Here is a 27479-nt window from a genome sequence, read left to right on the forward strand (position 1 = left end):
GTTCCATGTTACCTCGCTTAGTTCGCGTTCCAAAATTGGTAGATCTTGCTTCGGTATTATGAGTTTATCTGCGTTCGGTAGGCCTAGTCTATGATTAACAAAACGTTTCTTGGTTAATTTCCTAGCTGCCAAGATCATATTATGATCCGATAAGCCCGTTATGAGGTTGAACGTTTTTATTATGCGTTCAGTCCTGTTTGTGAATATTAGATCTATCTGGGACTGAGTTGATCTAGTGATTCTCGTTGGCCCTATAATTACTTGACTGAAATCATGTTTAGAACTTTTAGTTTAGTACTTTTCAGTTTACTTCTAGCTTTTTTATCTGCCCAGTTAATGTTGAAATCGCGGAATATCATCACCTCTGCTTTGTGAGAGATCGCTTTAAGCAGTTTCTCTAACTTTTCATAAAATCCACTATCAAATGTGGGCGGGTTATATAGGACTAGAATGCGGAAATGCATCTCCGTGATAGATAAACATTTAATCCAAGGCACTCAATAGAAACATCACAGTCAAACTCAATTTCAGCGCATCTGAAGGAGTTCCTAATGTATACAACCACTCCACCCCCTCTACCAATTTTCCTATCTTTTCTAAAACAGTTGTACCCGGGCAAGTCAACAATTGAGGTTAACACCTTGCCATGAAGCCAGCTTTCGCTAAGGCACAAGAAATCCAGGTTTGAGTCCAACAATAATGATTTGATTTGATCACATTTAGGGAGAAGGCTTCTAATATTTAGGTGCCCCCCAAATATACCCCTAGGTTTAACAGCAGGGTCCCATATAGCTTTAGCATGATAGAATGTTTGAAAAATATTGGTCTGTTTGAGAGTCGGTTTGGTATACTTGGTGCAGTTTTGATGCGTCCTCCAGCTGGGTCCGCCCTGCCTGGAGCTGTGGATGGTATGTATACGGTTGCCTCCGCACTGTTCCCCCAGCAGCAACCAGCTGGAGTCCCCAGGTCGCACGTCGCCTCCAGCTCTCAACCCAACACCCCCCAATGCGAGACAGTCCGATTCTGGCTGGGAAATCAGGGTTCCTGACGCGAGGTCGGGTGCCATGATGGAGCAGTTGGTAACTCTCCCCGCGGTCTGGTTCTCGCTTGCAGAGTGCGTCCCCGCAGAGTGCCCCTCTGGGGATGTGGGCATGCAGCTGAGACTCGGCGTTCCCTGTAGGGTTTCGTTGGGCCTGGATTCAGTTGGATATCACCGGCTAGCAATATCAGCAGGATGTGAATGATGGCTGTTTTTATCCAGGCGCGCTTATTGTTCCGAGTGTGATTGGCGTTCTTCGGACCTGGCGTGCATGTTCGTGCCTGGCCATTTTTGAGTATGCAGGAAAAAATGACATGGCAACCAAAGCCAAACGTGTGTAGGCTAGGGTTCAAAGGTACCAGCGTCAGCAATACGCATGTGAGTAGTATTGGTAGGTTATCTTGAAGTTTGCTCGTAGCTACTCACTCTGGGTCGAGGCGGCGGGTTGTTTATCTTACACACACGTAAAACGTTGATAAGTAGAAGCAGAACTTTCAGCGCGGAGCACAACAAACCACGCTTACCAGTGTCTGTCTCTGCCACCTGCGACGCAGCTACCTGCGCCATGTTCTGTCTCATCCTTCACCAGTTCTCTGTCAATCACTCTCGTGCACACACACACACACACACCGCCCCCATAGAAACAAACATAGAATGTTTCATTCTATGTTTTAACCACAAGGCTAAGTTGGTGGCGGTTACATTAATACTCACACAATAGCTGATATCGCCCTATGATGTTGCAGTTGAGCTACGTAGCTTGTTGCAAAATTATTATTATAATAACGTTAGTTTGTGTTCAGGAGCTCTGAAGTGGTTGAATTGGTTTTGAGGAATAACGTTCCTCGTGCTTCAGAAATGACCTGAATGATTACCTAGTAACTCGTCTACAGTGATGTGAGTTATACTGTTTGTTACTCTGGATATGTACAGTGATCTGCATGAGGCACTCGTCACTGTAATTTAGTTGTATTGATCAGATATAGAACAATCAGGGCTTATATTGTTGTTGTTATTTTGAATGTGACATCTTGGTTATCTGGTGTCCTCTGTTACCGTGGTTACAAGCCTGCTCATGCACAGCAGGCTCCTCTGTGGGAGGGGCTTAGAAGGCAGAGAGGAAGAAGGACTGACCTGGGAGCTGTATCATTCTAATAGTCTGATTAAGTCCAGTTTTTTCTCAAAACTCCAGACTGCAGCTTTAAACATCTTAAGTTCATTTAGTTTTCTAAATTTAGATCAGTGGTGCCTCATCCATAGAGGGTGCTGTGGTGCTGCCTTACCACCTCTTAAATGACCAACATAAGACCTTGATTGAAAAATACCTAAATATATTACTTAAGAAATAAGAGAAATTAAACAATTAAAGTGTTCTCTGTTTCAAATCAGACTCTGACTCTTTTTAAAAGAGAGTAAGTTCGCTCCCCTTCAATACAAGATATGAGCTTTTTTCAGCCTTGTTGTTGACCTTGTTGTTGATCTTGTTGACCTTGTTGATCTTGTTGTTGATCTTGTTGTTGACCTTGTTGATCTTGTTGTTGACCTTGTTGATCTTGTTGTTGATCTTGTTGTTGACCTTGTTGACCTTGTTGATCTTGCTGATCTTGTTGTTGATGTTGTTGTTGACCTTGTTGATGTTGTTGTTGACCTTGTTGATGTTGTTGTTGACCTTGTTGTTGACTTCGTTGTTGATCTTGTTGATCTCGTTGTTGATCTTGTTGTTGACCTTGTTGACCTTGTTGATCTTGTTGTTGATCTTGTTGTTGACCTTGTTGATCTTGTTGTTGATGTTGTTGTTGATGTTGTTGTTGACCTTGTTGTTCACCTTGTTGATGTTGTTGTTGATGTTGTTGTTGACCTTGTTGATGTTGTTGTTGACCTTGTTGACCTTGTTGTTGATCTTGTTGTTGACCTTGTTGATGTTGTTGTTGACCTTGTTGACCTTGTTGTTGATCTTGTTGTTGATCTTGTTGTTGACCTTGTTGATGTTGTTGTTGACCTTGTTGATGTTGTTGTTGACCTTGTTGTTGACCTTGTTGTTGATCTTGTTGTTGATGTTGTTGTTGATGTTGTTGTTGACCTTGTTGATCTTGTTGTTGACCTTGTTGACCTTGTTGATCTTGTTGTTGACCTTGTTGACCTTGTTGTTGACCTTGTTGTTGATCTTGTTGTTGATCTTGTTGTTGACCTTGTTGTTGACCTTGTTGACCTTGTTGTTGATCTTGTTGTTGACCTTGTTGTTGACCTTGTTGATCTTGTTGTTGACCTTGTTGACCTTGTTGTTGATCTTGTTGTTGATCTTGTTGTTGACCACGCTGATCTTATTGGTTCTGAGTCATGGACATCAAACCTCAGCCGTTTTTGGGTGACTGAATATTTATTTGCAGGCTGTGAGGAAATGATTTCACTTAACTGTAAAAAGGCGGAATAATAAATAACATTACAGGTTGAGTTTGTCGTACTGATGTTGATGCTGTGAATTTTTCCTAATTTCAGTGACAATATTTCACTCATATCGATGTGTTATCATTGAGCTCAACAGGTTATTCTTTAACCACAACACAAGTCTGCAGCTCCCGATGGAAACCTTTTTAATTCTTCAGAGTTACATAAGAGTTAGGTTATTATATTTTTCCTCCAGAGAGCTCTGAGTTTGTTGTTGTATTTTCATGTGTTTGTCTCATGTGAAGAGTGAATCCTGCAGCAGTGTTTCTTCTCAGAGACTCACTTCAAGTGTTGTTGTGTTTGGGTGTGAAATAAATCCAGTGTGACTTTGAGCTGCTGGATGTTTTTCTGATGAAGTGAAAACCTTCACAAACACAAACATTTATTTCCTGTTTAGAAACTCTTTGATCAGAGAAGGATTATCCTGCTGTCATTCCCACTCTCTGACGTCTGCTTCAGTCTCTCTCTCCGCACTGACATTGACTGTGTTGTTGGTTTAAATGATTGGTCCTCTCTCTGACAGACAGGTGAGGATAAAGAACGTGATGAACAAGAGCTCTGCTTTGTCATGGACATGGAAACTTTCTGCTCAATGTGTGATGAAGGTGGAGGTGCTGGCTGCGATAACTGCAAGATAAGTAATTCAAATAAATTGAACACAAGCAGATTCAACAATAACAGAAACACTGCAGCTTGGCTGGCCCAGGAGGCCCCCAAAATGACTCAGGATGAGGGTCAGGGCTCAGCCAAGACCTGTTTTCAGCAGGGACGAGAAGGAGGCAGACTTGAAAGGATTAACCCTGACAGAGGTCAGGAGGACTGCTGTTGATTCTGTCCTGGTACTGGATTAGTGGGGCAGCTGTTTATTCTTGCAGGGATCCAGGAGGGATCATGGATGTTTGCAGGCTCCATGTGCAGCTGTAGTCTGTATTTAGGCAGTTCAATATGTTCTGAGAGGGTGTTGAACTTCCTGTCTCAGAACAGGAGGTGTTGAGAGAGTGGGTGTGGTGAACTCGGGTGGTTGGACCTCCAGTGACCACTGGGACAGTTGACGGCAGGATAAGGGTTAGGGTTCTCCACTCACCCTAACCCTAAACCTTCAGGATGGACTGAGTCTCTCAGAGTCTTGGCCAACATGAGGGTCAGATGTGAGGTAAGATTAACTGAACTGGTGTACTGATGTGGTCTCTGTTCCAGTCTTTAACTGTGACCCTGGTCTCTGTTCCATTCTTTAACTGTGTAAATGTAGTGATGAACATGTTTTCATCCTTTTGTCTTGTATTCAGTTGTATCTTACTGTTGTGAACATATAAAAGACAGAAACTGATAAAGAAATAAGCCTGCAGTTTGACTGAAGTTTAAAATCAAAAAGCAGTAGCTGTACTCTCAGCTGACTGCCTGGTTTTCAGCTGATGCAAGTCGTTTGTACATCACATTAAATTTTCTGTCTAAAGCAGAGCAGATGTTCTCCCAGAGGGCGTTGCTCTCACAGCAACAGGAAGCTCCTCTGCGTCATAAATAACTATCAGAGTGGGAGCTCCTCCTCTGCATACAGCTAGCTTCAAGCTAACAGACACTCCTGCTGACTGAAGGAACATGAACAGTTGAACAGGTGAACAGGAACATTAATATATGTATGTATGTATGTAAATATATATATATATCTATATATATATATATATATATATATATATATATATATATATATACACACTATATTGCCAAAAGTATTCACTCACCTTTTCAAATAATTGAACTCAGGTGTTCCAATCACTTCTATGGCCACAGGTGTATAAAAGCATGCAGACTGTTTCTACAAACATGTGTGAAAGAATGTGTCGCTCTCAGGAGCTCAGTGAATTCCAGCATGGTACTGTGATAGGATGCCACCTGTGCAACAAGTCCAGTCGTAAAGTTTCCTCGCTCCGAAATATTCCACAGTCAGCTGTCAGTGGTATTATAACTAAGTGGAGGCAGCTGGGAACGACAGCAACTCAGCCATGAAGTGGTAGGCCACGTAAACTGACGGAGCGGGTCAGCGGCTGCTGAGGCTCAGAGTGCACAGAGGTCGCCAACTTTCTGCAGTCAATCACTACAGACCTCCAAACTTTATGTGGCCTTCAGATTAGCTCAAGAACAGTGCATAGAGAACTTGATGAAATGGGTTTCCATGGCCGAGCAGCTGCATCCAAGCCAAACATCAGCAAGTGCAATGCAAAGCGTCAGATGCAGCGGTGTAAAGCACGCCGCCACTGGACTCTAGAGCAGCAGAGACTCTGGAGTGACGAATCGCGCTTCTCCATCCAGCTATCTGATAGACAAGTCTGGGTTTAGTGATTGCCAGGAGAACAGTACTTGTCTGACTGCATTGTGCCAAGTGTAAAGTTCCTCAACCCGATAGAACACCTTTGGGATGAATTAGAGCGGAGACTGAGAGCCAGGCCTTCCTGTCCAACATCAGTGTGTACCACACTCCTAAACCTTGTGGAAAGCCCTCCCAGAAGAGCTGAAGTTGTTACAGCTGCAAAGGTTGGACCGCCGTCATATTAAACCCTATGGATTAAGAATGGGATGTCACTTCAGTTGGTAGAGCGCACGTCCCATGTTCTGATGCTCTGCAGCGGACCTGGGTTCGACTCCCGGCCTTGGTCTCTTTGCTCCGTGTCAATCCCCCTCTCTCTCTCCCTGTTTCCTGTCACCCTCTTCAGCTGTACTATCAATGACGTGGCTTGAACACTATTCCACATGTAGATGCTGGTGGCTGGGGTCTGCGACCTGCAAACCACTGTTAGACAAGCGCTACAGAGCACACAGTGACAGTGTAGGTGACTGTGTCCATGCCTGTCCAAAAAAACGCAACTGTCAATAAATCATCCAAAAGTGCATATTGTCATCCTTATATCTTCGTAATGAAAGCCTGTACTCACAAATAACTCATGGGTGGAGTCAATGTGGGCAAGTTAAACTTTCTGTCAAAAAATATGAAGGTTGAGTAAAACTGAACAGGGCTACATGCTGGAACTGTTAGTGCTGTACTTGTTGCCTAAAACAAGCTGTGAGGAATTTATTTTTATAACATTTCATATATTTTTTTGTTTGAGAATTTATTATTCATTGGAAAGCTCATTTTATATAAATTTTGTTTATTTGAGAATAATTAATTGAAGTTATTACCAGGCAGCACTTTAAAACAGTATTCTATTTTTTATTTTATTTTCATATTTTGTATAATGTTACAATAAATTGTTGGTATATATATATATATATATATATATATATATATATATATATATATATATATATATATATATATATATATACATGTGTATGTATATGTGTATATATATGTGTGTGTTTGTGTGTATGTATATATGTATGTGTATATGCCATCCAATCACAGGGCAGAACAGAATAATTAACCATCTCTCATCTGTCTGGTTTTCCTCATGTCTCTCTCTTTCACGAACTGTTAGACGAGCTGATCCTTTAGCTTGAACATCATTATATTCCTGATCAGAAGGTTTATATTGATCGGTGTAGAAACAGGAAATGATCAGCCTGTGCTGTTATGGATGTCATGACTAAAATCAGGGGACTGGAAAAACATGAAAAAAAAAAGTTCTGTCGAGGCAAGCGTTGACAGGTCAGGTTTGAGGTGTCGTGGTCACACCTGAAACTGATTCATCTTTCTTGTGTGACAGAACAAATTGTTATTTGACTTACTTACTTACTGCTGTGTAGAGGCTATTTTCACTCCTCTTTATGTTTGGTCGAAATGTTTTTTTTCACTTCACACTGAGAATATGAATTTGAATTGAATTTATTCAGATGTGCTGTTTTATTGATGAGTCCTAACAGATGATGTCAGACAGGTTAATAAGTTCTTGTTGATCTCTTATTAATGATTCTGTGGATCATTTGAACTGACAGCTTGTTGCAGTTAGTAATAAGATGTAAATGGACAGCTGTTTGAGTCATAAATCCAGATGTTTCCGTGTGTTCAGTGTCTCGGTGCTGCTGCTGGTTTATTTTGGGTTTCAGTATCTTCAGCGTGCAGCTGCTGACGTCTCTGAAGCATAAAGAGCTTTTCTCTCCAGCCTCACAGATCTGCAGTCAGAGCTCAGAGGTGAAGCCTCACATTATTACTGTTTCAGCGCAGCAGCTCACTTCATTCACAGTCTCTTCAGTCACTGACGATATCATAACAATAATACCTCAGAGGTGAATGCTCACATTAAATTTAAAATTTAAATTAAATTTCATCCATGATACATCACGATATCTGTGTCACTGAAGAAATTCAGAATTTATTGACTGCACTGAATCCATTTCACAGGAATTACAAAACATTGTCAATCAATTTCAGATGAATGACAGCCAAGTAAACAAAGAGTGTATTGCACAGTGACTCTTCTTAACACACACACTGACTACAACTATCATTAAATATCTATATGTGTGGGTTTCAGAGCTACTTAAACCATTTTTTAAATTTTATTTGGTTGTATACCTATGTTTGAATAAAGATAAAGCTGTCCTCCGAAGAGGGGTTGTGGTGGTGGGTTTTTTACATTTTTAAATATCGATATTTGGCACCAGTGTATCGATAACGTACCTCAAGACGAAATATCGCGATATATCGTAGCATCGATATTTTGGCACACCCCTAATATATATATATATATATATATATATATATGTATATATATATATATATATATATATATATATATATAATCTCAACCTCCTCCTGTCAGACTTATTATATATGGAACAGTTTTATCAGAACAGACAAGAAAGAAACAGTCAAACTGACTGACAACTAAAACTCTGTTTTATTCTGTCTGCAGACTGAAAATCATGTTGGTATTTTCATCTCTTCATTCATCCAGACACTCTGAATAAGCTCAGTGAGTTTTTGTGTGTGTGTGTGTGTGTGTGTGTGTATTTGTGTGTTGACAGATAATGCTGTTTGTCACGCTCTGTAACACTTTGTGAAACTGACCTGGTAGGCTGCCATATTTACCCAGCATGCATCAGTGCTGTAAAAACTGTGACCTTCAGTCAGTTCAATCTCCAACAACAATTACATCAGCTGACCTCTGACCTCTCATCACAGACCACCACTGTGACATTGGGGGGATCAGTCAGTCTGTTTGTAATGAGTGAATTCATTAAGCTTTAAATTCTGTTTACAGTGAAGCCATCACACCTCAACACCAACAAGAACAGACACTTGAGTATATCTGACAGCTGTGTCGAAAATAAACTGGTTTATTGTACAGCCGCCTGATATTAGCTCGTTAGAGGGTTATTGATATATATATCAGCTGATTAACAAACCGTTTTTCCATCAGAGAGATGACTTGAGGTAGTTCCTAGAATGTTCTGATCTAAACATGAATGTCAATTATTTAAAAAAAATAGATTTTAAAGAAACTCATTGACAATGTTAATTGATGTTATTATTCATGTTAAGAAAATACATTTTGTCAGATTGATCAGATTTGAGTTTTATCTTAAAATCGTAACTTTCAACCAGTTTTGTATTGCTACAGTCTTGTAGTTCATGTGAATGAACAGTGTTGAAGTTCCCTCCCAGAGAGCTTCCACTTTTTAACCAGCAAATTCCTCCAAATTAATTGAAATGTGTTGCCTGTTGGATCTACAGATTGTTGTTCTCTGCCACAGTCACATAGAGTGGATTGGGATTGCTCTCTCTGATCAGCGAGGACCGTCTCATTGATCTCTGATCAGCTGTAACCAGACACTATGCTGCAATATGATGTTGTTTGTTACCAACTGGCTGCTTCACTATTTCCTGTCTGCAAAGTGGCCTCTGAGCCCAAACCATCAGCGGGAGTGTTTATGGCCTGTTGCAACAAAGTGAATTCTGGTTGTTGTAGGTTTTCTGTTTGTCTCTGTTTTCATTGGTCATGTAGCACCAAGTTCAGCTGGCAGATAAATGGTCAGAGATCCTCTGGACTTCATCAACAAACAGATCTGAACCTGGTGGAGGTGGATCAGTGTAGCCTCCAGCTGGCTGTGGGCCTGGGTGATTGGGTGGAGCAGTGATTTCCTAAATGTTGGATGTAAACAGTGAGTGGTGTAATGTATTCTGTGGTGGATGTGATGGATGTAGGCTGGGTTGGAGCCAGCAGGCAGCAGGACTCATTGATCTGTCTGACTCTGGACTCTGCTGAGCTTTTAGTGAGATGAAGATTCAGACTGCTTTTAAAAAGGAGCCACGACTCTGCAGACCAGTGCTGGCCCAAGCCTTTTGGGGGCCCTAAGCAAAATTTGATTTAGGGCCCCCCTCCCACCACTGCGGTGTCCCCTGTGCTTGACAATTATTGACACAAATGTCACACTATAATGTTACAATATAAATTGTATTAATACAGCGATGGATTATGAACTACTGTCCCCTGGGCACAGATGCCTGAGGACCCCCCTAACTTTTTTGTATGAAAGTGGGTGCAAATGGAGGAAGGGGGCTCTGGGAGTCCTCCCCCAGAAAATTCTGGCAATACCTACATTTCAGATTCAACGCCTTTTGCTCTTTGACTTATTGAGGTAGTGACTTCACGCAACGACTTGGGCTTCAGGGCCCCTTGACCTCTTGGGCCTGGTAGGCTCATTCAGTAATCCATCCTTGATTCGTCTAGTTTATGCGCAAGACTCAAACGCTGGCAGACACAGCAGTTGTAGGCAGGTATATTGATCATGAAATCAGAATCATCTTGTTTTGAATTATTCATTCATTCATCCATCAAACAAGTGACTTGTCAAAAAAAAATATGTAAAAAAAAAAAAAGCAGCCATTTACTTTGCTTACGCCTCGGGCCAGCCCTGCTGCAGACTGAATAAAAACTGAACCACAGCACTGACACAATTATATTTTATAAGATCATGACACAAATATTCCGCTTTCAGGCCACAACAAAGAAAAAAAGGTTCATTAGAAATGAGAACAAGATGTATGAACTCACTGTTGGTCGGTAGAGCAATGTGTAAATAAAGAAAACATGACTGAAACAGAACCAATTGAATAGCCCTCAGTAGAGCTGTATAGCTCCGTATCATCACCCATAACTGATTAACCATAGTTAAAAATCACCAGATCAAGGATCCACATAACACTGTTCTCACCAGCCCTTTTCACACAGAGACGCTGTTTCATCACCGCAGCGGTAGTTCACTAATTCTCCGCCGCTTGTGAATCACACAGAGTAAAGCAGCTCCAACTGAAAGATGAACCGCTGTGTGATTCACACAGAAATGAGCGCTGCGGCTCCTAAAGAGACAAGATGACGCCAGTATGTTTTCAAGGTGTTTTCCAGGTGTCTTCTTGTCAATCTAAACCTGCAGACAGTTTATAATCATATAGATGCTGTTGTTATGTGTAGTGATTGAGATCCTGACCCACCAAACATTCTGGAAAGTGACAAAGTTACGTTTTTCGCTCTAAATTACTAATTACATAATCATCATCAGTAAACTGGACGCTGTCTGACTGTCACTGCAGGGACGGAGGCTGTTTTCTGGGGGAAAGTTTTGTCACAGACGCTGTTTTTCCGGCATAAATATGAGGAAGAGTCAGGAGGACAGACAGGAGGACAGACGTATTTGTTTCCTCATAGGTTGCCAAAGACAGTTACAACATTACTGTTGTTCGGTCCTGTAACGTTGCTTTGTGGGACATTTCTCTGTATTTAGTTGAGTGAAGGACCTGTGCAGTTATCAGACTGTCAGACTAACGCCCTCATTAGGCAACGCAAGCTAATCCATTCACACTGGTTCCATTCGCCAATACTGCGCCTCTGATTCTACCTCCAGAGGCAGATGAACACCCCTAGCCGCCTCTGAGACTTTCACACAGAGGATCCCCGCATCCAGACGGCAGTGTGAGTAACATAGAGGGGTACACATGAGCACAGGACTGTTCACTGATCCAGAGACAGGTTTCTGTGTTTTAATCAGACTGAAGTCTGTAGTCAAAATACTTCTAGAAATAATTTAATACTGCAGCTCATCACAACCATTTTCTCTAAAAACTAATTTAACAGTTTTGGCACAGCAGCACACACCTCCGAGCCAACCTGCCATCTTCAAACTTCCTGTCCAATATTAGAGCTTAGACTCTGAACTGAAACACTCGAGTCCTCTGGCCACCGAGATGAACAGCCACAGAATAAATGTGAGCAATCAGCTTTTATACAAAGATAAATTAAGACAAAATCAGCCCACCGAGGTTCTCAGGTATGATTTCATTTCACAGCCGACTCTACAGTTAGTGATAAATCTGATACTGGGCGAGTCAGCATCATTAACACTGAGATAGAGAGAGAGACGGAGAGAGAGGATTTGTCTTTTTTGAAAACCTAATGAGAGAAAAAAAGAGAAACTAATGTGACCGTTTCACTAACAGCTGATTGGTTTCTATTAGAGTGCTCTTGACTCCTATTGTTCAATGTCAGCCTGTCATGAGCCATGAGAAAAAACAAAAAATTATGCTCTCTGCAGTTCAGTTTAGCTCCTGCACGACAATACAATATAATGATATGATAGAGAGATACAACAGAGTGGTACGACAGAGGTGTACAATAGAGAGATAGCATAGAGGGTACGACAGAGGGGAGACATAGAGCTATAACATAGAGGGGTAACATAGAGGGGTAACATAGAGGGGTAACATAGAGGGTAACATAGAGGGTTAACATAGGGGGTTAACATAGAGGGGTAACATAGAGGGGTAAACATAGAGGGGTAACATAGATGGTTAACATAGAGGGGTAACATAGAGGGGTACATAGGGTAACAGAGGGGTAACATAGAGGGGTTAACATAGAGGGGGTACACAGAGGGGGTAACATAGAGGGTAACATAGAGGGGTAACATAGAGGGGTAACATAGAGGGGTAACATAGGGGGTTAACATAGAGGGGTAACATAGAGGGGTAACATAGAGGGTAACATAGAGGGGTAACATAGAGGGGTAACATAGAGGGGTAACATAGGGGGTAACATAGAGGGGTAACATAGAGGGGTAACATAGAGGGGTAACATAGAGGGGTAACATAGGGGTAACATAGAGGGGTAACATAGAGGGGTAACATAGAGGGGTAACATAGGGGGTTAACATAGAGGGGTAACATAGAGGGGTAACATAGAGGGGTAACATAGAGGGGTAACATAGAGGGGTAACATAGGGGGTTAACATAGAGGGGTAACATAGAGGGGTAACATAGAGGGGTAACATAGAGGGGTAACATAGGGGGTTAACATAGAGGGGTAACATAGAGGGTACGACAGAGGGGAGACATAGAGGGGTAACATAGAGGGTTAACATAGAGCGGTAACATAGAGGGTTAACATAGAGGGGTAACATAGGGGGTTAACATAGGGGGGTAACATAGAGGGGTTAACATAGAGGGGTTAACATAGAGCGGTAACATAGAGGGTTAACATAGAGGGGTAACATAGAGGGGTAACATAGAGGGGTAACATAGAGGGTTAACATAGAGGGGTACAAGAGGGGGTAACATAGAGGGTTAACATAGAGGGGTACATAGAGGGTTAACATAGAGGGGTAACATAGAGGGGTAACATAGAGGGTTAACATAGAGGGGTAACATAGAGGGGTAACATAGAGGGTTAACATAGAGGGGTAACATAGAGGGTAACATATGAGGGGTAACATAGAGGGGTAACATAGAGGGATAGAGGGTTAACATAGAGGGGTAACATAGAGGGTACATAGAGGGGTAACATAGGGGGTTAACATAGAGGGGTACAACAGAGGGGTAACATAGAGGGGTAACATAGAGGGGTAACATAGAGGGGTAACATAGAGGGTTAACATAGAGGGGTAACATAGAGGGGTAACATAGAGGGTTAACATAGAGGGGTAACATAGAGGGTTAACATAGAGGGGTACAACAGAGGGTTAACATAGAGGGTTAACATAGAGGGGTAACATAGAGGGGGTAACATAGAGGGGTAACATAGAGGGGTAACATAGAGGGGTACAACAGAGGTAGTAGTTCATTTTAGCTCCCGAACGCCTTTCACTGACTGCATCTTGTTGATTAAAGTCCATTAACAGTCGTTTTCATTCACTGTGTTGAATATAAACATGTCGTTCACATTAAATGATAAAACACATAGTTTGGTCTGTATATATAATGTATAGATGTTTGTGCCCATAAAAAGTGATCACCCTCTGTGTTTTCCACTTGTATAGCTTTTATCAATATGGTCAATATAATTTTGATTATTTGATGAAAAATGTACAAACAAATCTCAATCAGGCTTCAACATCTGGATGCTGCAGTTTTACTCTTTACAGTGTTCCTCTTTGTAGAACTGATCCAGCTCTGTCAGGTTGACCGGGATCAGGCGAAGTCTGGACTTTGACTCAGCCACTTCCAGAACAATCACCTTGTTGTCTCTAAACCATTTCCACATAGCTTTCTCTGTCTGCTTTGGGTCATTGTCTTACTGGAAAATAAATCTTCTCCTACTGAATCAGGTTGTCCTCCAGGAGTTTACTGTATTTTGCTGCATTCATTTTACCCTCTACCTTTCAAGCCTTACACGGCTGAGAAGCATCCCCACAGCATGATGCTGCCACCACATTGCTTCATGGTGGGGATGGTGTGTTGCTGGTGATGTGCAGTGTTTGGTGTCCGCCAAACATAGCATCTAGTCTGATGGACAAAAACCTCAGTTTTGGTCTCATTAGACCAAAGAACCTTCTTCCACTGGACCTTGAAGTCTCTAGTGGAGATTTATTGAGTTTTCTTTAACAATGGCTTGTCTTTGCCACTCTCCCATAAAGCTTTGTTACAGTTGAGTATCTCCCATCTCAGGGACCTTATATTAATATTGAGTTCATTTATTAAAGTTAGAAAGGGGAGAAACATCCAAGGGAGTGTCTAAGAGCTGGGCGATATGGCCAAAAATGTTATCATGATATGTTTTTTTATATTGATCGATGTCGATAATTAGTACAATATATATTCAACAATAACAATAATGTTGAATTCACAGTTTTAAGATTATTCTCCTAAGGACAGAACCCAAAACAAAGCAGGAGGTTAATTATTGTTTATAAAATACATTCATTTTTTGTCAGATACTACATAGGTAGAGAAAAACATATTAAAAAAAAATCCTTTATCGAAAAAAAGGTCATAAAATGTATCATTGTTATCGTGGTACATTTTATCATGAAAATGATCTAAATCGTTTTATCGCCCAGCCCTAGGGTGAATACATTTCATAGGCACTGTATGTGTTTGTATATTCAGTATATTTTATGTCTTTTGATGTTTCTCAGAGCTTCCTGGACTCTTGTCTGGACTCACTTGATTCAGCGTCCCAGAGGCAGTGATGTGGTTTGTGAAGGTCCTCAGGTCAGCTCTGAGTTCAGCTGGAAATACATTTTTATTGTATTTAGAACAAATTGACAGCATCAAACCTCTGATCCTGTCATTCAGCTTGCCCTGCTCCTCAGAGGATGAACTCCTTAGACTAATCATTCCTTTAGTGCCACCAGGCTGCAGGACGTAATAAATCATGAGCATGATGAGTGCAGAGTGTGTTGTGATGAAGAGGAGCGCTGCTTGGTTTCACTGGTTCAGGGTTCAGAGTAATGAGAGCATATTTACAGCAGGACAAACTGCTCTTTAATATTTAAAGAGAGTGAAGCAGCCGGCGGCTCCTCTGTCAGCTCACATTATTACAGAAAAATCTTCGGTTAGCAGCTCAAACCATGCTTACATTAATGATATTTTTCCACCAGGGTGGAGGAAAAACAGCTGCAAAGAAAACACAAGATTTCTCATCAGAAACACATTTCATGATGGTACGAAGATTAACCAGAATTTAGACAAATAAAACTGATCCTGAACTCCTTTGAGCCAGTTGCTCTCACTGCACACCTGATGAAGACCCTGGAGTTGCTGGTCCTCGTCCATCTCCGCCCTCCTTTTATGGACCCACTCAAATTTGCCCTCAACCTGGCATCAGAGTGGATGATGCCATCATCTTCCTCCTTAAAAGATCACTGTCTCACCTGGAGAAGCCTGGAAGCACTGTGAAGATCATGTCCTTTGATTTCTCCAGTGCTTTCAACACCATACAGCCTGCACTTCTGGAGGATAAGCTGGAGCTCACAGGTGGACCACCACCTCACATCCTGGATCCTTGATTCAGATTCAGATCCAGAATACTTTATCAATCCCCGGGGGAAATTGTTTTTGTTCCAGATGCTCCGTGCAAAGTGAAAAATAGAAATATACCATGAATGGAAACAAGAGATAAAGATATAAATGAAATATGAGCCAATAAAATAAAAAATTATGTAGATAATCTCAAGTGTTCAATGACCACTCCAAGTATACACAGATATACAGTCCAATATATATGGTATGGGAAATATACACGTATATATAAATATATACATACAGTCATGGACGAAAGTATTGGCACCCCTGGAACTTTTTCAGAAAATGCACCATTTCTCCCAGAAAAGTGTTGCAATTACAAATGTTTTGGTGTACACATGTTTATTTCCTTTAAGTGCATTGGGACAACACAAAAAAGCAGAAGAAAAAAGCCAAATTTTACATCATTTTACACAAAACTTCAAAAATCCACTGGACAAAATCATTGGCACTCTCAAATTAACATTTGGTTGCACACCCTTTATAGAAAATAACTGAAACCAATCGCTTCCTAAAACCATCAACAAGTTTCCTACTTGTTGATAGTTTCCCTGAGGCCTGCAAGGATTCTTGCAAACTGCAGTCTGGCTTTTTTATGCCTCTGTGTCAGAAGTGTGGTTCTCCTTGGTCTCCGGCCATAGCGCTTCATCTTATTCAGATGACGGCGTATGGTTCGAGCTGACACCGTTGCACCCTGAGTCAGCAGGATAGCCTGGATTTGTGTGGAAGTTGATTGAGGTTGTTTATCCACCATTCAAACTATCCTGCGTTGCATTCTTTCATCAATTTTTTCTCTTCCGTCCACGTCCAGGGAGATTTGCCACGGTTCCATGGGTAATAAACTTCTTGATTATATTGCGCACAGTTGACAAAGAACTTTAAGATCTCTGGAGATTGACTTGTATCCTTGAGATTGTTGATATCTTTCCACAGTGTGATCAGTTTTGCCACAGGTGACTTTAAACGAAGATCACATGCTTGAAATGAAATTATTTACCCACAGTTTTAATAGGGTGCCAATGATTTTGTCCAGTTGATTTTTGGAGATTTGGGTGAAATTATGTCAAATTTGGCTTTTTTTTCTCCTGCTTTTTTGTGTTGTCCCAATGCACTTAAAGGAGATAAACATGTGTTTACCAAAACATTTGTAGTGCAACACTTGTCTGTGAGAAATGGTGCATTTTCTAGAAAGGTTCCAGGGGTGCCAATACTTTTGTCCATGACTGTATATATAGCCATTTGAGTCTTATCATCAGAGGGAGGAGTTGTACAGTTTAATGGCCACAGGTAGGAATGACTTCCTGTGGCGCTCAGTGATGCATTTGGGAGCAATCAGTCTCTGGCTGAAGGTGCTCCTCTGTTCGACCAGAGCGTTGTGGAGAGGGTGAGAGACATGCTGCAGTATCGCCCGCACCTTCGACAGCATCCTCCTGTCTGACACTGCTGTCAAAGAGTCCAGCTCCACCCCCACAACGTCACTGGCCCTCCTGATCGGCTTGTTGAGTCAGTTGACATTGGCTACTCTCAGTCTGCTGCCCCAGCACACAGCAGCAAACGGAATAGCACTGGCCACCACAGACTCATAAAACATCCTCAGCATAGTCCGGCAGATGTTAAAGGAGCGGAGCCTCCTCAGAAAATAGAGGCGGCTCTGTCCCTTCTTGTAGAGGACTTCAGTGTTCTTAGTCCAGTCCAGTTTATTGTTGATGAACACCCCCAGATATTTGTAGTGTAGTCCACGTTATGCCTCAGGATGGAAACTGGGGTCACTGGTTTCCTGGTTTTCCTAAGGTCCACTGCCAGCTCTTTGGTCCAATACCCCACCAACCGGCCGCAGTATGTGAGGACTCGGGACTGTTTGTCAGACACAGCAGTACGGGGGCCTACAGGGACCAGTTCTGGCCCCTTTCCTGTTCACCCAGTACACTGTGACGACTCTGCTATCGTCTACCTTATCAGGACAGGAATGACAGAGCCTACAGAGAACTTATTCAGGACTTGTGGACTGGTGCCAGCAGAACCACCTCCAGCTTAACGCCGGGAAGACCAAAGAGCTGGCACAAACAACCCTGCACACAGGTGAACATCCAGGGAATGGACATTGAGATGGTGACATCTTACAAGTACCTGTGAGTTCACCTGAACAATAAACTGGACTGGACTGATCACACTGCAGCTACATACAAGAAACGTCAGAGCAGACTGTATCTGCTGAGGAAGCTCAGGTCCTTTGGACTGCAGAGGACCTCCTGACTTCCATCTATGACTCTGTGGTGGCATCAGCCATCTTCTATGGAGTAGTCTGCTGGAGCAGCAGCATCTCAGCAGCAGACAGGAAGAGACTGGATAAACTTCTTACGACCTGCAAGTCCAGCTCCATCCTGGGATCCTCTGGACCCAGTGCAGGTGGTGGGAGAGAGCAGGATGATGGACAAGCTGTCATCGCTGCTGGTGAAGGAGTCCAACCTACAGGCCACTGTCACAGCACCAGGCCGCTCCTTCAGTGATAGACTGATGCACAAATGTGTGAAGGAGAGGTATCGCAGGTCCTTCCTTCCTGTTTTCTCTACAACCAGCTCTGCTCCCAGTAGGACCTCACTGTGCAAAATAAACTCTACACATAGCCCATCTCTCAGCAAAGGTATTCTGATTCTGATTTTGATCCGGTTCAGTCCTCAGGTTCAGTCCTCAGGTTCTCAGTACTCCCCCTCCTCCTCGCCAGTGTGTGGAGCACCACACCTGAGTCTACGTGCCACTTACCAAGTGGTATAAAGTAGTGCTGCTGATGCCAGTGGGGCGGTGATATGCAGGAGCCAGAGAGCCTGAGCTACATCCTGCAGTTTTTCTTAAGACAATAGCATCTTGGTTGACTTGATTGTTTTTGGTTTTTTTTGGCATAATTAAAGTCGTTTTTGATTTACCACTACCTGTTTCTTTGCCCTCCTTTATACCCAGTTTTATTTTAACTATGTGACTCCCTTCATCCCATGGCCTTACAGTAACAGCAATGTTAGTGAATCAGAGAAATAAAACGGTTATTCTGTGATTGTGTGTGTGTGTGTGTGTTTGAGAGAGAGAGAGAGAGAGAGAGAGATAGGTACAGACTTGATGTATGTAACACATGTTATGTAGATGATGTGGAGTCACAGTGAATCAGATGTCCTCGTCTTTGTGTGAACGAGTTTCAGGAGAGAGAAACATCTTTCAGTCTCTGAACAGTTAATTTATAAATATAAATCATATATTTTATATATTTTATTATACTCATATACTCGTTGAAGTAAATCATAAATCATGAATCCAGTCAGCGACAGGAAGTCTCTCTCAGAGGACTACTGCTGCCAAAAACATCAGGTCTGCTTCACCCAGTGACTTCCTACATTTCCCAGGATGCTCTGGGATGGAGCAGCCAGAGGGTGGACTGTAAAAATGTGAAACAGTCAGCTGGTTTTATTTTGACTTCAGGAAACGATTCTGCTTCAGTCGACACAAACAAACTGTTTCAAGTTCTTCTGTTACAGAGCTCCTCTTCGTCCTCTGCTTCATCCTCTTCTTCATCCTGGTCTTCATCCTGCTCTTCATCCTCCTCTTCCTCATACTGCTCTTCATCCTGCTCTTCTTCATCCTGCTCTTCACTCTCATCCTTCTCTTCATCTTAATCAGGTTTTAACTTGTCCTAGACTTTTAGTGTCTCCTTGACACTTCCTGTTCCCGCTTCAGATTCTGCCTCACATTAAATAAAATTTCCTAGAATGCATTGCAACTTGCTGCAGAGAAAATCATACGCAATCTTACGAGACGAGGTTAGGCAAGGCGAGGTGAGGTAAAGCGAGGCGAGGTTAAGCTAGGTGAGGCAAGACGAGGCGAGGTTAGGCAGGGCAAGGTGAGGCAAGGTTGGGCGAAGTTAGGCGAGGCGAGGTTAGGCAAGGCAAGGTGAGGCGAGGTTGGGCGAGGTTAGGCGAGGTTAGGCAAGGCAAGGTGAGGCGAGGTTGGGCGAGGTTAGGCGAGGTTAGGGGGAGTTAAGCAAGGCAAGGCCAGTCGAGGTTGGGCAAGGCCAGGCCAGGTGAGTTTGGGCGAGGCAAGGTTAGGTGAGGCGAGGCCAGGTGAGGTTAGGCGAGACAGGGTTAGGTGAGGCGAGGCCAGGTGAGGTTAGGCTAGGCAAGGTTAGGCGAGGCCAGGTGAAGTTAGGCGAGGCCAGGTGAGGTTAGGCGAGGCAAGGTTAGGTGAGGCAAGGCGAGGTTAGGTGAGGCGAGGCCAGGTAAGGTTAGGCGAGGCAAGGTTAGGTGAGGCAAGGCGAAGTGAGGTTAGGCAAAGCGAGGTTAGGCGACATTAGGTGAAGTGAGGCAAGGTTAACAACACCTGGGTCATAAAATGAAGATTAGTGCTTTTATGGCCCAAGGGACGTAACATAAGAGAAAAAAACAAAGATGAGTTCAGGAGTCAAGAAGCTGCTCTGAAATCTGGTGATATGCCAGCAGATACTTCTGTATGAGGAGGAGCTGGAGGAGGGGGAGGTGGTGGCAGTACAATTTCAGTCTCATCTCAGCGACTGCAGCCTGTTAGCTGAGTGTCAGCTGCAGTTTGGCTGATGGCTGGCTGGCCTCTGCGAGGCCGGCGTTCAGAGAATCGATTTATTTACCGACAGAATGAAACACTGGTTTCATGTCAGAGAAACTCGACATGACCTTCATCGTGCTGCTGAATCTCACAGTTTAATCCTTCAGTCACAGAAACCAACTTCACAAAGAGACGATGATGAAACTGTGATGAAAGTGAAGCACTGACATCAAATATACATTTATTCAGTCTGTTTAAAGACTTCTTTATAACTATTATGATATCAAACAGTTGTGGAGCGACGGCAGGCAGGGACTGATAGAATCTCAACGACAAGCTGAGATGAAGTCTGGGAATGTGTTGGGATGAGATCTGCACTGATTAATTGATATTGATTATTAGATTAGAGATGCACAGTGCAACATATCATTTACAAGCTGTCATGATCTCAGCTCAGCATTCATATTTCTGTTTCTGTTTGATTGTGGTAGTTATTTGTGAGAGTGGAGAGGGAGAAGACATCAACAGTGTTGGGTATAGTTGCTTTGGAAAGCAGTTAATTAGGTTACAACGTTACCATCAAACAACCAAATTAACTCTGCAGGATAACAATAACAGGAAAGAAGCTGGTGCACCACCGTCGTCGTCCTCCTCCTCAGCAGGCTTTGCTACCAGGGTGATAGAGTGGTGCTTGGATACAAGATGTTTTTTTAAATTTGAAGTGGAATTTTTTGCGGTCGACAGAAGCTTTTCACCAACGCAGAGTGTGCATTTTACCGTTATGTTGTTCTTGTCCTTTTCGCTGGCGAATTGAAAATAATGTGCGTACTTCCACGATGCAAAAGCTTCAAAAACACTCACACACACACACACACACACACACACACACAGGTAACGTAGGTCAGCAGCAGGGCACAGACGCATCACAGTGCTGCGCCTCCGCTGACAGATCCGCAGGTGGCACAGTACTGTCTGACAGAAAGCAGGCTGCAGTCGGGATTTTCCTTTCCTTATCGGGAGAAATTCTTAAAATAACGGATTACTTTAAAAAAAAAAATAACAAAGTTAATGATTTCTTGACGCACGAAATTAACGCGTTACGTTACACGTTACACGAAAAAAAGTAATTAGAGTACTCTAACGCGTTACTTTGTAACCCACAGCACTGGACAACAACATCAAAACAGACACCAAACTCAGAAACACAAAGTTGGAACTTGTAACAAAAAGTACCAGAAGTAAAAACTTTGTTTCAGATAAACTCCAGCTCCTCTGTGAGTTCAGCTAATTAAAATGGTTATCATTATTAAATGATGACCTCATTAACACCCTGCCCTCGGACATTCCTCCTGCTTTTATTTTTTAATCTGAACAGATAGAAAGAAAGAAGCTGAAGCCTGGTTTTTAACTGCAGGCTTCAGATGGTTTTAGCTGTTTGTCTTCAGTCTTCAGTCTTCAGCCCGAACGTCAGTGTGTCTCCCTGTTGATTTATTGTGTTTCTTTGATGATAAACTGATGACGACGTTCAGCCTGAAGCTTCTCTCACTTTAACCGTGCAGAGTCAGTCTGAGGACAGAACAAACTCTCTGAATCACTTCCTGTTTATTCAGACGTTTGATGTTTGAATTCAGTGTGATTCGTCACAACCCTCCAGAACCGTCTGTTCTTATGCTGCACACTCACGTTTGAAACATTTACACAAAACCTGAAAGAACCTGAAAACGTCTCAGCCCAACAGTCTTAAAAAATGATGATTAAATCAATAAATGATGTAAAAAGTTAAATGTTGTTGGTACCTTTAATTCATGAGTTCTGTGATTCTGTTTTAATAATTAATGTGACTGTCTCCTCTGGTTAGAGGACACAAGGATTTCTGATTGATGTTCCACCTGTCTCCACTCTGATATATTCTCTTTGTCCTCCTACTGGTCTTCCCCCCGGTCCTCTCCCTGGTCATCCTGCTGGTCCTCTCCCTGGTCCTTCCACTGGTCCTCCCCCCGGTCCTCCCCCCGGTCCTCTCCCTGGTCCTTCCACTGGTCCTCCCGCTGGTCTTCCCCATTGTCCTCCCCGTGGTTCTCCCTGTGGTCCTCCCACTGGTCCTCCCCCTGGTCCTCGGTCCTGGTTCTGTGTAGAATCGGTTCCACCTGCAGATGGTGATGGGGGTTCCAGAGTCTGGTCTGTCCAACCTGCTGCTGACTGTTCTGCAGCGTTCCGGTTGGAGGGAAGGTACTGCGGTCCTGTGCCGTGGCTGGGAGGAGTCTCGGGGTCTCCTGCACTTCCTCGGAGGTCAGAGCGGGAGTGGTGAATTTTGGGATGGTGAGGGCGGGGCCACTTGGCACCTGCGAGCCATCCTGAACCTGACTCAGTCAGCACATGATGACACTCAAATCCACGACTTCCTGTCCCGACACTTCTCCACACAGAATGAGCCCTCGCCGGCGTCGGTGCTGCTGTTTGGAGCCGACCCGCTGTGTGCAGCAGCGGTGCTTCGCAGCGCGCAGGACCTGGGCCTCACGTTACCCATGGTGCACTGGGTGCTTGGCCAGCCACTCAGCCCTGATGCGTTGCATGCCATCGGGCTGCCGCTCGGCCTGCTGGCCTACGGAGAGGTGGAGAAGAAACCGCTCGACTTCTACATCAGAGACGCCCTGCAGCTCGTCACCAGGGCTGTCGCCGCGGCAACCGTGGTGAGACCAGACCTGGCCCTGATTCAGAACATGGTGAACTGCTATGACAAACCCAACAAACACGAGGTGCCGTCATCAGGACAGTACCTGTCCAGGTAAGAGCAGCCTGTTATTATATTCTAGAAAACAACATAATTATTGTTATTTTTTCAATGTTGTCATCATGTTTGTCACTCTGTCTGTGATTCTTGTAGAAAAGATGAAATATGTTTCAGACAGCAGAAATTTCAAACGTTAAAAAACATGTTTGTGTGTTCAGAGCATGTTCATAAGTGTTTGTTTGTCTCCAGTTGATTAAAATGGATTTTAATATTCTGGTTGTGATCAGTGAAGAAAATTAATGTTCATGATGAATCACACAAACACACTAGGAGCCTATATATTAATATTTATTCAGTATAAACGTTGGAGGGTTAAACTTTATTCATGAGGAGATTAATTACACAGACTTAGGGCTCTATCTTAACGATCTGAAATGCAAGTATCAAACGCAAAACGCAAGTATCTTTGTGGGCGGATCTCAGGCGCTGTTGCTATTATGCCGGCGGGATAAATGACTCTTGCGCCCGACGCAAATCTAAGATGGGTTGGTCTGAAGTAGCTACATTAGTCATAGGTGTGGTTTGGGCGTAACGTGCAATAATCCAATCAGAGCGTCATCTCACATTCCCTTTAAAAGCAGGCGCGCTTGTTCCACGGTGAATTGCTATTACAATGGCGAATTTGCCAGGCGCATGCCAGCTCCTGGCATGCGCCTGGCAAATTCGCCGAGGAGACCGACGTTCTCGTCAGGGCTGTAAAAGACCGGGAAGTGGAATTGTATGGGATGGGAGAAACCCATCCAAATTAGCTTTGGTTAAACGGGCGTGGGAGGAAATTGCCACAATTGTTTCTACGGCTGGCATCCCCAGGACATCGCACCGGGCCTCGGGAGCAGTGCGCACGGGCCGAGCAGCGCGCAGCGGCCAGCTGATGAGGGAGCAGCGCAAACACCAAGGTGCAGAGGATCCAGACCCACTACACGCCATGGTGGCATTGTCAGACCGGACCGCACTGTCCGGGATGCGGCAAGGTATTAATGCCCGTCTTGACCGGGTGGCGATGTTGCTGCGGCCTCTCAGGCGCATCGCTTCAAGTCTCCAAACGCACTACCTGCCCCTGTTGTGCACCTTCCTCCTTCCTCCTCCTCCTCCCACTCATCTCCGTCCACCCGCTTCAGTAGGAGCACATCGCGCATTGCCACTCCCGGACCCTCACGGCTACAGCGGGCACGTCGCATATCAGAGGAAAAAATAATTAGTTCTTCTGTTTAAATCTTTTCAACTTTCTTTTGTATGGTTTGCAAAAATGGGAACTGCTTCCTTGTAGATGAGAGAAGCAAAGTGTATGCACGTTGAGCACACGCTACATTATGGTCAAGCATGCGCCCTTAAAATAGCATCTGAATAAGCGCCACTGACTTTAGACTAGGGTTTTCCTGGTCTGTGGCGGAATTGTTTTCTGAAACGACAAAATAGCACCAGTGAACGTTTGCCCCGGAACACGCCTCCTCTTTTTGCTGAACCGCCCCAGGAGCGCAAATTCATTCCCTAATTTAAGGACGTGCGTCTGCGGAGGGAAAATTCCAATGTGCGTCGAATGCAAAATAGGAATTACACAAGCGCCAGTGTACAAAGTCAATTGCGCTGAGTGCAAGATAGAGCCCTAAAGCTCTCTGTCTGTGTGTGTGGGTCACTCACTGTCCCTCAGGTTGCAGCATGCTGATATATATTGGGCAGCAGATGTGCCCTGTCTCCTTCTCCCAGGAGTATTTTTAGTTTTGATTGGTCATTCAGCTCTTTGAAATCTGAGATTATAGAGCTGATTTGTTAAAATAAATGTTTTTATGTTTTGTTGAATGTTTCACATAGTAGGAGAAAGTGCATCTCTGTCTCAGCCTCACCTGTCCAACAGTGACCACATGCTCTGTTTTCTTTTGGTTGCCATGATTGTTTGTGTCTTCCTGTTTGGATTGTCAGTTTGTGGTCACTGAGCCTGGACCGGGTCAGGTTCTGTCTGAGCCTGGACCGGGTCAGGATCTCTCTCAGGTCTCTGCTTTCTATCTCTGACAGTAGAGAGATATTCTGCTGGTTCATAATCTCTGTTTAGGGCCAGATAACATTCTAATCTACTTTGGCTTTTAGTTTCTTCTTTCCAATGTTCCAGATAGGTTTCTTTACATTGTGTTATAACTAGCTTGACTGTGATTGGTGTTTGGAGAGCAGTGTTGTTGTGAGGCTGGTCAGACTGTCTGAGAGGGGCAGTTAGCCTCAGTACCAGCTGACACAGTGGACTCTGTTCTGGGCTCAGCTCTGAGTTTGGAGGGGGCTGGATTTCAGGTGGTTTAAAAAGTCGAGTGTTCTCTTGTGAATGTTGATTATAAGTGGGTATCTGCCTAATTCTGCTCTACATGCATTTGTTAGTGTGTTTCTGTGTACGTGTAAGACGTATCTGCAGAATTCTGCATGTAAAGATTCTGTTGAATGTTTGTCCCAGCAGGTATAGCTCTGATGGACCCCAGACTTCACTTATTTATGGTAAACTGGTGTTTGTTCTCCTGACATCTGGGGTGTTTTTGAAAGATCATGATATTAGTTTTCTTCATATTTACTGCCAGGGCCCAGTTCTGACAGAACTTTTCTACTATGTCCAGCTGTTGCTGTGGTCGTTGTTCAGTAGAACAAGGTCATCAGCATGAAACAGAGACTTCACCTCTCTATCTAGGAGGGAGAGGCCAGCAGCAGCACACTGATCCAACTCAACAGCAAGTTCATTTATATACACGTTAAACAGAGTCAGACTTAAACTGCAGCCCTGGCGTACACCTCTTCTCTGGGTGAAGAATTCAGTTTCTTTGTCTACAATTTTAACAGCACACATATTTTCCGAATACATTGATTTGACCAAATCATACATTTTCCCCCCTATACCACAGTGGAGGAGCCTGTAATAAAGCCCTTCATGCCGAACAGAGTTAAAAGCCTTCTTGAAATCAATGAAACAAGTGAATATTTTACCATTTTCTGTTTGGTGTACATGTTTGTTAATTAAGGTGTGAAGGGTATATACATGGTCGGTGGTGCGGTGTGGGAGGAAGCCAATTTGGCTTTTGCTCAAGATGGAGTGTTCCTCAAGGAAATCTAGTATTCTTTTATTGAGAATACTACAGAATAGTTTACCCAGACAGCTGCTGACACAGATGCCACGGTAGTTATTAGGGTCTGATGTGTCCCCACTCTTATGAATGAGCACCAGATGTCAGGAAAACATCCTGACTGTAGTAGAGTATTGAACAACTTCAACACTGCACCCTGCATCTCTGGGCTGCTGCATTTGAGCATTTCATTTTTAATGCTGTCTGGACCGCAAGCTTTCCTCGGCTGGAGAGATTTTGTCTGTGTGGTCAGTTTTTCCCAAGTAATTGGGAAATCAAGGAGGTTTGGTTGTTTTTAATAGTTTTTTCTAATATTTGGAGTTTTTCTTGTATAATATGTTGATCTGAATTTATTCTATTTATTGGTATGTCTTTGTATAGATTTTCAAACTGCTTTCCAGATGTCACCATTTTGAATGGGTGATGTCTGTTGCTTCGTGTTGAACTTGTTCCACATGTCCCAGAATTGACTTGGATTAATGGCATTCTCAATATCTTCAAGTTTCATGTGGGTATAATCTAGTTTTTTGTTCCTAATTGTACATTTATGTATCCTTAAAATGTTATTGTATCTAATGCGTAAGGCTGGGTTGTTTGTTTGGCGATGTTTTTCATTTGCTATTTTTCTCAGGTCTTTTCTGATGGTCTTGCATTCTTGATCAAACCATTTCTCAGCATTTTGCCTTTTAACAGGCTTCCCTTTTTGTTTTATGAGGTCAGCTTTTATAGCTGCCTTATGAAATATCATATTGATATCATCAGTGGCCTTGTTTACATCATCTCTGGTAGAGACATATTGGTTTTGGCCATATATTGATATGTCATGAGTTCAAGGCCATGATGAATTTGTCTCCATTGTCTGGGGCTCATTTGTAAGTAGGATTTAATTTAAACAGCTTGTTGGGAGGACTTCTGGTTTGCAGCCAGCGAGGGAGGACATGCAAGTATGAGGTCCACAGGCGTACCTCAACAGTTGCTTTTATTTTCCATTAAACTTTTCAAAACCATGATACTAAAAACTTAGGGAAGAATTGCCTCTTTGTAGTGGCACATGGCACAGTCTAACTTAAGGGGTCTTAAGGATATTACACCGCTGTCTAAGCAAACAGTCAGACCCGCGCACACAACCAAAATGGCGACCGGCTCTCCTAAAGGTGGAAACCCTACTCTTGATGCAGTGATGGCAGTCATTCAGGAAAGCAATGAAAAGATACCAAGACAGATCGATGCTAAAATAACTTCCATCCAGTCCTCACTCTCTAAAATTTAAATGGCGATGTCAACACTAGCTGACCAAGTCGAAGAAATAGAGGGACACATATCAGA

At 43.2% G+C, this 27479-nt stretch overlaps 1 protein-coding gene across 1 annotated transcript in view; it reads left to right on the top strand.

Annotated features, from left to right (window-relative positions):
* The window catches only part of grin3bb (glutamate receptor, ionotropic, N-methyl-D-aspartate 3Bb), a 75904-nt gene that overhangs the window by 12297 nt on the left and 36128 nt on the right, over positions 1-27479 (top strand). Inside the window, 1 exon segment of the mRNA XM_030434466.1 lies at positions 22406-23055. Coding sequence (XP_030290326.1) covers positions 22406-23055 — 650 coding nt within the window.

This window comes from Sparus aurata, chromosome 11 (assembly GCF_900880675.1).
Source record: "Sparus aurata chromosome 11, fSpaAur1.1, whole genome shotgun sequence".
NCBI lineage: Eukaryota > Metazoa > Chordata > Actinopteri > Spariformes > Sparidae > Sparus > Sparus aurata.